Here is a 12069-nt window from a genome sequence, read left to right as displayed (position 1 = left end):
GGTGATCATATTTCCTCTCGGTACCATTTTTTCCAGGCTAAACATACCCAGCTTCTTCAACCATTTCTCATAAGGCTTGGTTTCCAGACTCTTGACCATCTTGGTTGCCCTCCTCTGCAAACATCTCAGCTTGTCAACATCCTTCCTAAATTGTGGTGCCCAGAATTGGATACAATATTGCAGGTGTGATCTGATCAAGGCAGAATACATTGGTGGTACTATTACTTCCTTTGATCTGGACACTATATTTCTCTGGTGCAGCCTACAATAGTATGAGCTTCTTTCTTTCTTTCTTTCTTTCTTTCTTTCTTTCTTTCTTTCTTTCTTTCTTTTTTCTTCTATTCTTTTTTTTTTTTTTTTTTTTGCTGCAGCAGCACACTTTCGACAAATTAGCTTATGGTTCACCAAGATCCCTAGATCCTTTTCACATGTACTGCCAGTAAGCCATGTGTCCCCCATCATATTTGTGCATCAGGCTCTTCCTGCCTCAGTGCAAAACCTTACATTTGTCCCTGCTGAAGTTGATTTTGTTCGTTTGGGCCCACGTCTCCAATTTGTTAAGGTCATTTTGAATCCCGATTCTATTTTCTACATCATTGGCTCTTTAAAAGTGGAGCTCGGGTGTGTGTCAGGTGTTTGGACAACATATTTGCTTAGATCTAGCCCAGAGAATGCTTCAACTACCTCACAATTGCACTCATTTCACACACTAGCAAGGAGATGCTCAAAATTCTACAAGGCAGGCTTAAGCAGATCATGGCCACTGGTCCCATCACCTCCTGGCAAATAGAAGGGGAAGAAATGGAGGCAGTGGCAGATTTTACCTTCTTGGGCTCCATTATCACTGCAGATGGTGACAGCAGTCACGAAATTAAAAGACCAGAGGCGTAGGAAGGTCAGGTGGTACCCAGTGCGGAAAATTTCTTGTCACCCCCCATTGATTTTTTTTTTATTGATTTTTTTTGCCTGCAAAAATGGTTTTACGTTATTTCATAATTTCTTACAAAGGAATGTGGATTCAGAGCCTCTGATAACAAGTAGGCGACAGATACCTAAATCTACAGGATGAATTGCGTTTTGGCTTGTGTTATTTTATTTATATTTATTGTTTGTTTATTTATTTAATAAAACTTATTTTTAAAAACCTGCAAAGTGGTTTACCAAAACAAAAGAAAAAAACACACCACAGCAGTAAAATCAAGAAAAAATAACAATCCTACTTTAAAACATACAAAAGCTAAAATATTAAGATTAAAATTACTTCAACTTCCTAAGCATCTAGGTATGCTTGCCTAAAGAAGAATGCTTTTAGCAGGTGCCCAAAAAGAGTCTAGCAAAGGCACATGCTTTGTTGAAATTTCAGCCTTCACGACATAGGAAAACAGCCAAGAAAACAGCTATTTTCGTGGAGGAGGGTCAAGATATTAACTGATATGCATGAAATTTCATATGTAGCTATATAATCCCTAGTGTAGTAAGATAAGACCTTTGGAGCAGGCATTTTTTTAAAAAAGTTTTTTGTGAACCGCCCTAGTAGGGTAGTAATTGTTCCTTGATAATTTTTCACCCCCTCCCCTCCATGATGGCACCTGGGGCCACTTGCCGCCCCCCTCCCTTTCCTAGTCCCCTGTAAAAGACGCCTGTTTCTTGGGAGAAAAGGAATGACAAACCTAGACAGCATCTTAAAAAGCAGAGACATCACCTTGCCGAAAAAAACCTGTATAGTTAAAGCTATGGTTTTTCCAGTACAGTGGTACCTCGGATTAAGAACTTAATTCATTCTGGTGGTCTGTTCTTAACCTGAAACTGTTCTTAACCTGAGGTACCACTTTAGCTAATGGGGCTTGCTGTACTGGTGCCGTGCAGTTCCTCTTTTTTTATATAAATATTTTTATTGGTTTTAAAATACAAAATTATAAAACATACCACACAAATACATTTTAATACAGTTTATCACAAATGCATTCTTGGATTTCCATCAGCACCTCTGATAACCCTCCGTCTTAATCACTTCTTATGCATTTCCTAACTTAATATTGCCTTTACATCTCTTAACTTATCGTCTCTCCTTCTCCATTTTTACAATATTTCTAATTAGATAGATTAGATATATCTTTATTGTCATTGTCCCATGCAGGACAATGAAATTGCAAAACTCATAAAACTACCACAAAACTACATAAAACTACATAAAAACTACATAAAACATTCAAAAACTCCTAAAAACTCTAAAACCCTATTTTAAAATACACTATACTGTAGAAACCCCTTATGCTGCGTTTAGAACCAGAATTGAATTTGCATAGAAACTGTTAATAGAAACTAATAATAATATTATTCCTCACAGAACCTCTTGCAAACCTACAAACGTCATCTGTTCATCACAAATACTTTTCAAATAATCCATAAATTTACTCCAGTCTTCGGTAAATTTCTGGTCCCACCGGTTTTGGATCTTTCCCGTTAGTTTGTGAAGTTCCGCATAGTCCATTAATTTCATCCTTCATTCTTCCATCGTTGGTAATACTTCTTGCCTCCATTTTTGGGCCAATAGTGTTCTTGCTGCTGTTACTGCATATAGAAAAAGCTTACATTTCTTTCTATTTATTTCATTTCCAACAATACCCAAGAGAAATGCTTCTGGTGATTCCTGTTCTCATTCTGAAGCAAAGTTCTTAACCAAAGGTACTATTTCTGGGTTTGTGGAGTCTGTAACCTGAAGTGTCTGTAACCTGAAGCATCTGTAACCCGAGGTACCATTATAGTGATGTATGGAAGTGAGAGCTGGACCATAAAGAAGGCTGGTTGCCGAAGAATTGATGTTTTTGAATTATGGTGCTGGAGGAGACTCTTGAGAGTCCCAAGGACTGCAAGAAGATCAAACATATCCATTCTGAAGGAAATCAGGCCTGAATACTCACTGGAAGGACAGATCCTGAAGCTGAGGCGCCAATACTTTGGCCACCTCATGTGAAGAGAAGACTCCCTGGAAAAGACCCTGATGTTGGGAAAGATGGAGGGCACAAGGAGAAGGGGACAATGGAGGACGAGGTGGTTGGACAGTGTTCTCAAAGCTACCACCATGAGTTTGACCAAACTGTGGGAGGCAGTGGAAGACAGGAGTGCCTGGAGTGCTCTGGTTCATGGGGTCACGAAGAGTCGGACATGACTAAACGACTAAACAACAACAACAAGCCATGTATACCAAAACTCTGCTTGTGGACATTTGAACCATGTATCCTGACTTCTTAAAATAAAGCTTTCATGTTTCATTGAGGTGGGAGCCCATGCACTGTTTCCAAGGGAGGGGGCCAGGAGACAATGTTTCCTCTTAAGTTAACACTCTCTGGCAGTGGCAGAGCATAAAATGCAACTGCCCAGGGCGGGCAGGGTGGTCCCCCAAGGGGGCAGAGCACAGAGGAAGCCTTCAGCATCTTGCCTTGCAAAGCAGCGTGTGCAGTGCACTCACATGCCACAGCCCATCAGAGGAGAAGGACTGCAACTGCTGCCAACTCTCCTCCTCTTCGCCCTGCAGGTTAGACCTGACCCAGCGACGGAGCTGCAGTTGGGAGCAAGGAAGCTGCCTAGCCACCTCCCTCGCATGTGCAGCCCAGCAGAGAAGAGTTGCTGCAATGCTGCCAACAACTATCCCACACTCTGCCCCGGGTCAGGCCTGACCCGGGAGTGGATCTGCTGAGGCTGGGTGTGAGAAAGCTGCCTCGGCCATTCCCTTGCACACCAGAGCCAGGCTCCAATGATTGAGCCTGTCATGGGGGCACCCAGGACCAGGGGGGGTCAGCACCTCCCACACTACACCACTGCTCTCTGGTTGTTTTTCTGCACAGGAAATCTCTGGATCAGAAAGGACAAATGTTGGCTTAGAATTTCAGTGTTTTTTAAATGAGCCAACCTTCTTTCCAAGCAAGGCTTCAGTGTTAGAATCCCAGATGAAAAAAGGAGAGGATGTAGCCAATTCTTCTTTCGTGATGTCAGTTTCCTGTGAGATTGTGCCAAAATCTTCCTGTATAAAAGCCCATTTCAATCTTCATTCAATTTCTTGTAAATACCCAGGTTCTGTCATCATTTTGAGCCAAATACTCATTTTGAGCCAAATACTCAAGGTATGCTTAAAATATCAAGGGGGGAGCCAGAAATGTGGTACATTATACATCTTCAGAAGAGTGCAATTATGTTGAACACCCCCCTTTATTTTTTAAAGCAGCATCTCTCGCTCACATACCATATAACCTTGTGTGACTCCCATCTTAGCAATGGCATTAAAATATCTTTTATACCCCAAATAACTGCTTTGACACTTAAAACTTCCCGGGTTTTCAAACAGACAGAGTAATAATCATCATCACTTGATGCCTCCTGAATGCAAAGCAGGGAGCTCTATGGCAGGCAACTCTTAACAATAGCTCCCTGTTTCAAAACCAAAATCCTATTCCCACCTAGGCCCTTAGAAAAGACTCAGTCTTTCCTTTGTCCCAAGGCCAGTCAGAGAGCTGAAGAAGTATCTGGGGCATGTTGGTCAGGATGAGTGTAAATATTTCAGCTACTGTCAAGAGTACCATATTGAAACCTACCAATTGAACTCCACACACACATGCTGCCCCCTTTGTCCTGCAGTCAGCTTGTCTGAAGCTGGCAGGGCAGGGCAGAGAGCCAGGGATCAGGAGCTGGGTGCCAGGAGGGGAGGGCAGCCAGAAAGGCAGCCAGGAGGGCAGGACCAGAGAGCAGTCAGGATCAGAGCGCCAGCCAGGAGTCAAGAGCAAGGCTAGAAATGCAAACCAGGCAACCTCAAGGGAGGTTCACCTGGATGTCATAGAATCACAGAATTGTTGAGTTGGAACATATACTGAGGGGTCACCTAGTCCAGCTCCCCAAAATGTCATAAGTTCCTAGGAGACATCGTGAAAGTGCTGGCCGGCTCAGCATGAGGAGGGGGCCGTTGGAGGACCTATTCATTGACAACCCCAGGGAGGTTGGTGTTATTATTGCCACTGTCCAGCATGGTGAAATTCTGTAACTTATGTTGTTATTAGATTATTGCATCCCATTTATTTCAATGCAAGGAAACACAAAGCAAATGGTGGGGGCATAATCAATTATGCATTGTTTCTGGACTGAAATAAAGCAACAGCAGATATCAGTTGTATTCACTGAACTGATTTTTGTTCCAGACACAGGGCAAATAAACACCTCTGGCAATTTCTGCTCCCGTTTCCATCAGAATTCTCTGACATCATGAGCTAGGTGATTTGGCCAGGCCAAATCCACAACAGATTTTTATTTTTTTTAAATTCTAAACTGCAGTTCATCCAGACAGACCCCAGGGCTGTGTACACAAAGAACAATGGAGTAAAACCTGTTATCCAGCATAAAGCTGCAGAAATTGGAGCAAGCTGCAGACAGATGCAGCCCTCTGAAAATGCCTGGTGAAGGAAGGGGGCTCACAGACCCAGTTTCACAGGACTTTCCATTCACCATCCAAGTGCACCTATTTGGCTTCAAACTTTGCCTCTCAGTGATCCTAGTTCTTGACCCACACAAGGGATGTTAGGCCCAGGAGCAAATTAAAAGGGTGGGTTCCTGTTTAAAACAAACATACAATCAAAGCCCAGCAGAAAAGACCCAGGACTTGGGGGGTCCCAGGCCACCTGCTACCAACATGGCTTCTGCACTTGAGCTGAAACCTTTTGTTCTGCCTCACTCCAGAATGATTGCTCTGGGTCAGCCATGGCAGTGCCTTACACCTCAGTGGACCCATCCATTTTTCCACCCCCAGAGCTTCTAAATCCCTGTGACAGTTTGAAAATCTTTCAGCTTTCAAGTTCCACCAGAAGGCAATAACTCAACTGCCATGCACCCCTCCTCCCAGATAAAAAAAATGTGTGAGCACCATGCAAAGAAGGGAGGGGCATATAGAATAATAGAATCATAGAATCATAGAGTTGGAAGAGACCACAAGGGCCATCGAGTCCAACCCCCTGCCAAGCAGGAAACACCATCAGCACCCTATGCTGACATAGAGAGGCATCTGCTGTGGGGGAACTTGCATTGTTTGTTAATAAAAAATTATAAAATCCAGACTGAGAAAACTGCTCATGGGTCTTTTAAAAATACATTTTGAGTGCAGTCATGAGCGAAGGAGGCAGCAACATTTCCCAAATCTTGCCAAATAATTCCTGCTCATCGTTGTTGGCAGGCAGACACTCTTGGTTGTCAGGAGGAGAGAAAGAAAAGGGGTAGGGGGACTGAAAGAACAGAGCCAGGCAGTTGGGATGAATTGAGCTTCATCTTTGGGAGAGGGAGGGAAATTATTTTAATATATGTTGTCATCCAAATGTTGGAGGGGCTGAGTTTGTTCTGAATCAATAGGTTGTTTGCCTTCCTGATTCTCATTTACAAATTGCCAATTACTGTACAGCCACTGTTACCTGTCCGACATTGCATTTTTTCTCCCTGGGAGATGCAATCTTTCAGCGCCTGCCTCTGTCGCTATAAAAGTGGGTCATGCATTCCACAAAGGTGTCAGTTATAAAAAACATTTTTAATGCTTGCCTAGCCATTCTTCAGGTTGCTCTTTTAGACTTCCAGTAAAGGAGTAACACAAGATAGAAACTCCAGCCCAATCCCAGTGTCTTAACGTTCCAGGTTCCTTATGTCAGCATCATAGAATCATAGAATTGTAGAGTTGGAAGGGACCCTGAGGGTCATCTAGTCCAACCTCCTGCAGTGCAGGAATATCAACTAATGGACAGGTGGCCATCCAAACTCTGATTAAAAACCTCCAAGGAAGGAGAGTCCACTTCTTCCCAAGGGAGACCGTTCCACTGTCAAACAGCTCTTACTGCCAGAAAGTTCTTTCTGATGTTTAGTCAAAATTTCCTTTCTTGTAACTTGAAGCCATGGGTTCGAGTCCTGCCCTCCAGAGCAGGAGAAAACAAGCTTGTTCCTTCTTCCATGGGACAGCCCTTGAGGTATTTGAAGACGGCTATCCTATCTCCTCTCAGGGTCCTCTCTTCCAGGCTAAGCATACCCAGCTCAGTGGCCAACTAGATGCCTCTGGGAAGCCCACAAGCCTGTGCAATGGTCAAGCTGATGGGAGTTGCAGTCCTAAAAGTCTCCTCTCCTGCCTTAGGACCGTGTGTGTGTGTGCGTGCGCGCGTGCGTGCGCATATGTGCACATAATTTATGTTAGGGCGGTCAGCATATTGGATTGCAGTATATTGGATTGCAGTGCTGACTGTGCTTTGGGACAGTAATCCAAGCAACAATGAAGAACATAAGAGCCAATGGCTCATCTAGTCCAGCATCATCCAGTTCTCACAGGGCCAGCCAGATGCCCCTGCAAAACCCGTGAGCTGGACCCGAGCACACACACTCTCCCTATCTGTAGCTTCCAGCAACTGATTTTTTTGGAAGCATTGCTGCCTCCAGCTGTGGAGGCAGAGTATAGTCATCATGGGTGGCAGCCACCGATGGCTTCCGAGTCCTTCAAGCACACTGCCTGGCCCTCCAGTGTCAGCATGCCATGTGCACATGCCCCACGACTCGCGTGCATGTTGTGAGCACACCCTGCAGTGTGCGTGCATGGCCACTGGGGAATTTTGAGGGGGCCTGTCCCTGCTCCTTGAAATCCATCCTCCATGAATTTATCTTACCCTCTTTTAAAGCCATCCCAGTTGGAGGCCATCCCTGCCTCCTGGCGGAGCAAGTTCCATAGTTCAGTGATGCATTGCATGGAGAAGTTCTTTTTTTACCTGTCCTGACAGGGAGCGTTCCATTAGAGAAGATTCCCACTTCAGAAGCAAACAGATCAAGGGCCTTCAAGGGTGAACTCCAGAAGACCAAGCCTGCCCATCTTAGGAGCCTTTTGCAGCCAGCGTCTGCCTCCTGTCTGTTCAGCATACATCACTCCTTCCCTACAGGAAAGGTGGATGCAATATCAGAGAAATGTTAGGAGTTTAACCGAGGCCAATGTCTCATCTGCCCAGCAGGCAGCTCACCTTTCTCTGCTCCAGCCACCCTCCTCAGCACAGCCGAGTCTCATCAGATCAAGGCATTTAGGGAGGTGGAAAGAGCCACCCATGCGAATTTGCCTTCCAGTGCACTTTCAGTCAATTTCCTGCTGCTGTAATTCCTTCCTTCCAGCCTCCTGCCTGGCCGAACACTTACCTGATTTGACCCTCACTTTTAACTGTCCTTTAAAAAAAAAAGAAATAATGATAGTAGAGATATCTTCATTTACCATAGTTTTCAGGAATAACAAAGAAACAATAAAACGAAGATGAATGTATGAAGCAAATTTTTGCAGTTGGAATAAAATGGACAGAACGTTCAGGACACTTTGCAGACTGTAATAAAATAGATTCTGCAAAGGGACATTTCAGAAATCATATAGAATCATAGAACTGTAGACTTGGAAGGGACCACAAGGGTCATCTAGTCCAACCCCCTGCAATGCAGGAATTTCAACTAAAGTATCTTAACTAAAGATGGCCATCCAACCTCTGCCTAAGAACTTCCAAGGAAGGTGAGTCCACCACCTTCTGATGGAATCCATTCCCCTGCAAAACAGCTCTTACTGCCAGAAAGTTCTTTGTGAGTCAGATTCTTGTAACTTTTCTTGTACCTTGAAGACATGTGTTGTTGAGGGCTGTGCAGTGCACTATTTTTATTTATAAATCATAGGAACAGAAACCATAAAGCATCCAGATGACCTCATTTCATAACCTTTGTGATGGGTTACATACTCAAGCAAGACAATGTCCCACATCCTCTCAAACCACCCAGCCCTAGAGGGACCTCATGCAGACTTCCAATGTTTGGCAATTTTGAGTCTGGCTGCAGCAGAGCTAGCAACCCTTTGTGAGCAAGGGAAAGTAGCTTTCAACAACCTGGCAGGAGAGCTAATTCTGTTTGGGTCCAGGGTTAGAGATTGTTTTGTTATTGCATAGAGGTACTTGGCTAGATGGGACGCAGGTGGCGCTGTGGGTTAAAGCCTCAGCGCCTAGGACTTGCCGATCGAAAGGTCGGCGGTTCGAATCCCTGCGGCGGGGTGCGCTCCCGCTGCTCGGTCCCAGCGCCTGCCAACCTAGCAGTTCGAAAGCACCTCCGGGTGCAAGTAGATAAATAGGGACCGCTTACCAGCGGGAAGGTAAATGGGGTTTCCGTGTGCGGCTCTGGCTCGCCAGAGCAGCGATGTCACGCTGGCCACGTGACCCGGAAGTGTCTCCGGACAGCGCTGGCCCCTGGCCTCTTAAGTGAGATGGGCGCACAACCCCAGAGTCTGACAAGACTGGCCCGTACGGGCAGGGGTACCTTTACCTTTACCTTTACTTGGGTAGATACCTATTCTTGGATGCCTCACTTTTTTATCTTTCCAGTGTTTTGCCACTATAACCCTTGCTGCTGATGTTGCATACATAAATAGCCTAGTTTTGTTTTTGGGAATGCCTCATGTTGCCACCTTCCTCTCTTCCTTCAAATCCATTTTCAAAACACACCTTTTTCTGGATGCTTTCAGAGCAAAGCCCAGGTCACAAAGCACAGCGTAAGGCAGCTATCCCTGTTCCTTTTAAAGTTAGCCCTTTATGACAGACCATGAAAATGGAATCTTGTTTCGCACTTAGCTCAGTGTCAAAGCATCTGTTTTGGATACAGGAGGTTGCAGGTGCAATCCCCAAGCTCTCCAGGTGGGGCTGGGAAGGCACCTGGCCTGGAATCCTGGACAGCTGCTGCCACTCAGTGCAGACAATACAGGCCAGAGCCTGACTTGGTGTGAGGCAGCTTTCTTTGCAGTGCTGGCATTGGGGAAAGTGGTTCCCTCCACATGTGGTTGAGCTGCAGCTCCCATCATTTCTGGCCATTGACTATGCTGGCTAGGGCTGATGGGAGTTGTGGTCCAAGAGGAGGCCTGCAGGTTCTTCATCCCTGGTTTAATGAGTAACCTGGGTTGTCACTCTAACCACTGCACTACATTGTCTTTTTTCAAACCACCTTCCACTTTCTAGAATAAAGCACAATACCTTAACAGAAATGCATTGAGCAAATGATTTGCTGAGCTGACCTGTTCAGGACTGCCTTGCTTGCGTGTTGCTTCCTGGGCCACCACTAACCCTCCCCCCCTCACCCTGTGCTCATGTTTCTCCAGGAGAAGCAAGTGGACGAGCTCTCTGCAGTGAGGCAGACGTTGCAGGCAGACCTGGAGACCTCCATCCGCCGCATTGCGGACTTGCAAGTGGCTCTGGAAGAAGTGCAGTCGAGTGACGACAGTGATAGGGAGAGGTGAGTGTGCTGGCAGGACTGGGTCTCCGCCTCTCAAGCCAGCCTGCTGCTTCCCCCGCGCCCTTCCTCTTCAGACTCCGGGCTCCTGGCAGGGCTGCCTGTGGGCGCTTTCGACTGGCACCATTCAAGAGGCCTGGTTGTCTGTGTGAAAAAAATCAAAACTTGTGAAATCAATTTTTTTAAAAAAGAAAAAGTGCCTGGGGGTGGAGCCCCCAGTGCAGTGTGTGAAGAAAAGCCAGAAGGCACAGCCCCAGAGAGCCTTCCCAGGTCAAGGGGTGGGGTGGAGCAGAGCTGGCTGGAGTTGGGGCTTTGGAGCTGGGTGCTCTGGGTGGGTGCGCTTTCACATCTCAGTGCCCCTGTGAAGTAGTGTGGCTAGGAAATGGTTGCTGTGGCACATACTGTCTGGCCAGCTGTGTGTGGAAAGGCCCAAAACTCAGCAGGAGGCTATCTGCTTGGCCTGCAGAAGGCTCCCGGTCCAATCCCAGATGAAGAGCCTTGCAGGGACTGGACTAGGTGACCCTGGGCGTTCCCTTCCAGCTGTACGATTATGTGATGCCTGAAAACCTGGAGAACCGTTGTCAGTCAATGCAGACAGCACTGATCTGTCTCAGCAGAAGGCAGATTCCTATGGTGTGTTGTGTGCAGATACACATCCATACAGCTTCCATCTTTTAGGACAGGGGTTTCCTTTTAGAGCTTCCCCGCTGCCTGAACTAACTTGAGCATGGAACAAACCACACTCCATGAAATGATGCATTGCATGGAGAGAGTGGAAGAAGAGGTTTTTCCCCTGGTCACACTGGAACTCATGGATGTTATTGTTGTTGTTGTCCTGCCTTTTTCCCTGACAGACTCAAGTCAGCTTACAGATAAAATAGGAACAGCTAAAAACAAAGGCAGTGTGTGTGGGGATCACTTAAAAACAATTAAACATTAATAGAATTTAAACTATACACACACACATACAGAGTTATCCAGTGTAGCTAAATATTGGTAGAGTCCCTCATGCTGTGCATAGCTAAACTATGGAACTCTCTGCCACAGGAGGCAGTGATGGCCATCAAGTTAAATGGCTTTAAGAGAGGATTGGACTAATTCATGGCGAAGGGGGCTGCCAATGGCCATGCTCTGCATCTACAGCTGAAGGCAGTGATGCTGCTGCAAAGCAGTTTCTAGACACCACAGGAAAGAAGAGGGCTTCCTATAATGGGCATCTGGCTGGCCCCTGAAAGAACAGGATGCTGGACTAGATGGGCCATTGGCCTGATCCAGGAGGCTTTTCTTGTGGCTTTTTGAGTGTATGGCCAGGCAAGTTCTCTCAGTGAGGTTTCCTCTCCTAATTTGTCAAAGGCCAGAGCAGAGCAGCTCCTTGAGTCTCTGCTGAAAACCTTTCATCTTTGTGGCAGCATCACGTGATGGACTCACTTTGCAGAAGGATGACTCAGTGCATGAGGTGGAGAGAAACCAGTCTGGAGCCAGTGCATTTCCACGCTTCCTCCTGGTGGATGGGAACTCGACCTTTAGTGTTTGACTTTGGGGTGAAGGTATTGAGCAGGAAAGGGAACTGGTCCCAGGAGCTGAAAACAACAAAAGAACCTTAAAAAAGCAAAACAAAAGCGGTGAGAGCAACTTGGCCTCAATCTGATGCCTCCTGGGGTTCCACTGTGCATAATCAGGAGCCGTGAGGTTGAGACATGTGCTGCAATGAGTCCACCTGAAGCTGATCCTGCCCCCTGAAGGTCATAGATGTGCAAAGTTAGATGAGACTATGAA

General features: G+C 45.9%; 1 protein-coding gene across 1 annotated transcript in view; it reads left to right on the top strand.

The window, feature by feature from the left end:
* Positions 1-12069, top strand: part of MYO18B (myosin XVIIIB) — a 276767-nt gene that overhangs the window by 236002 nt on the left and 28696 nt on the right. Inside the window, exon 41 of the mRNA XM_083717843.1 lies at positions 10163-10296. Coding sequence (XP_083573969.1) covers positions 10163-10296 — 134 coding nt within the window. The remainder of the gene's footprint in view (positions 1-10162; positions 10297-12069) is intronic.

The sequence above is a fragment of the Podarcis gaigeae genome, assembly GCF_964106915.1.
Source record: "Podarcis gaigeae genome assembly, chromosome: 16".
Classification (NCBI taxonomy): Eukaryota; Metazoa; Chordata; class Lepidosauria; order Squamata; family Lacertidae; genus Podarcis; species Podarcis gaigeae.
Note: the sequence above shows the minus strand (reverse complement) of the source record. Positions and strands in the feature narration are given on the sequence as shown.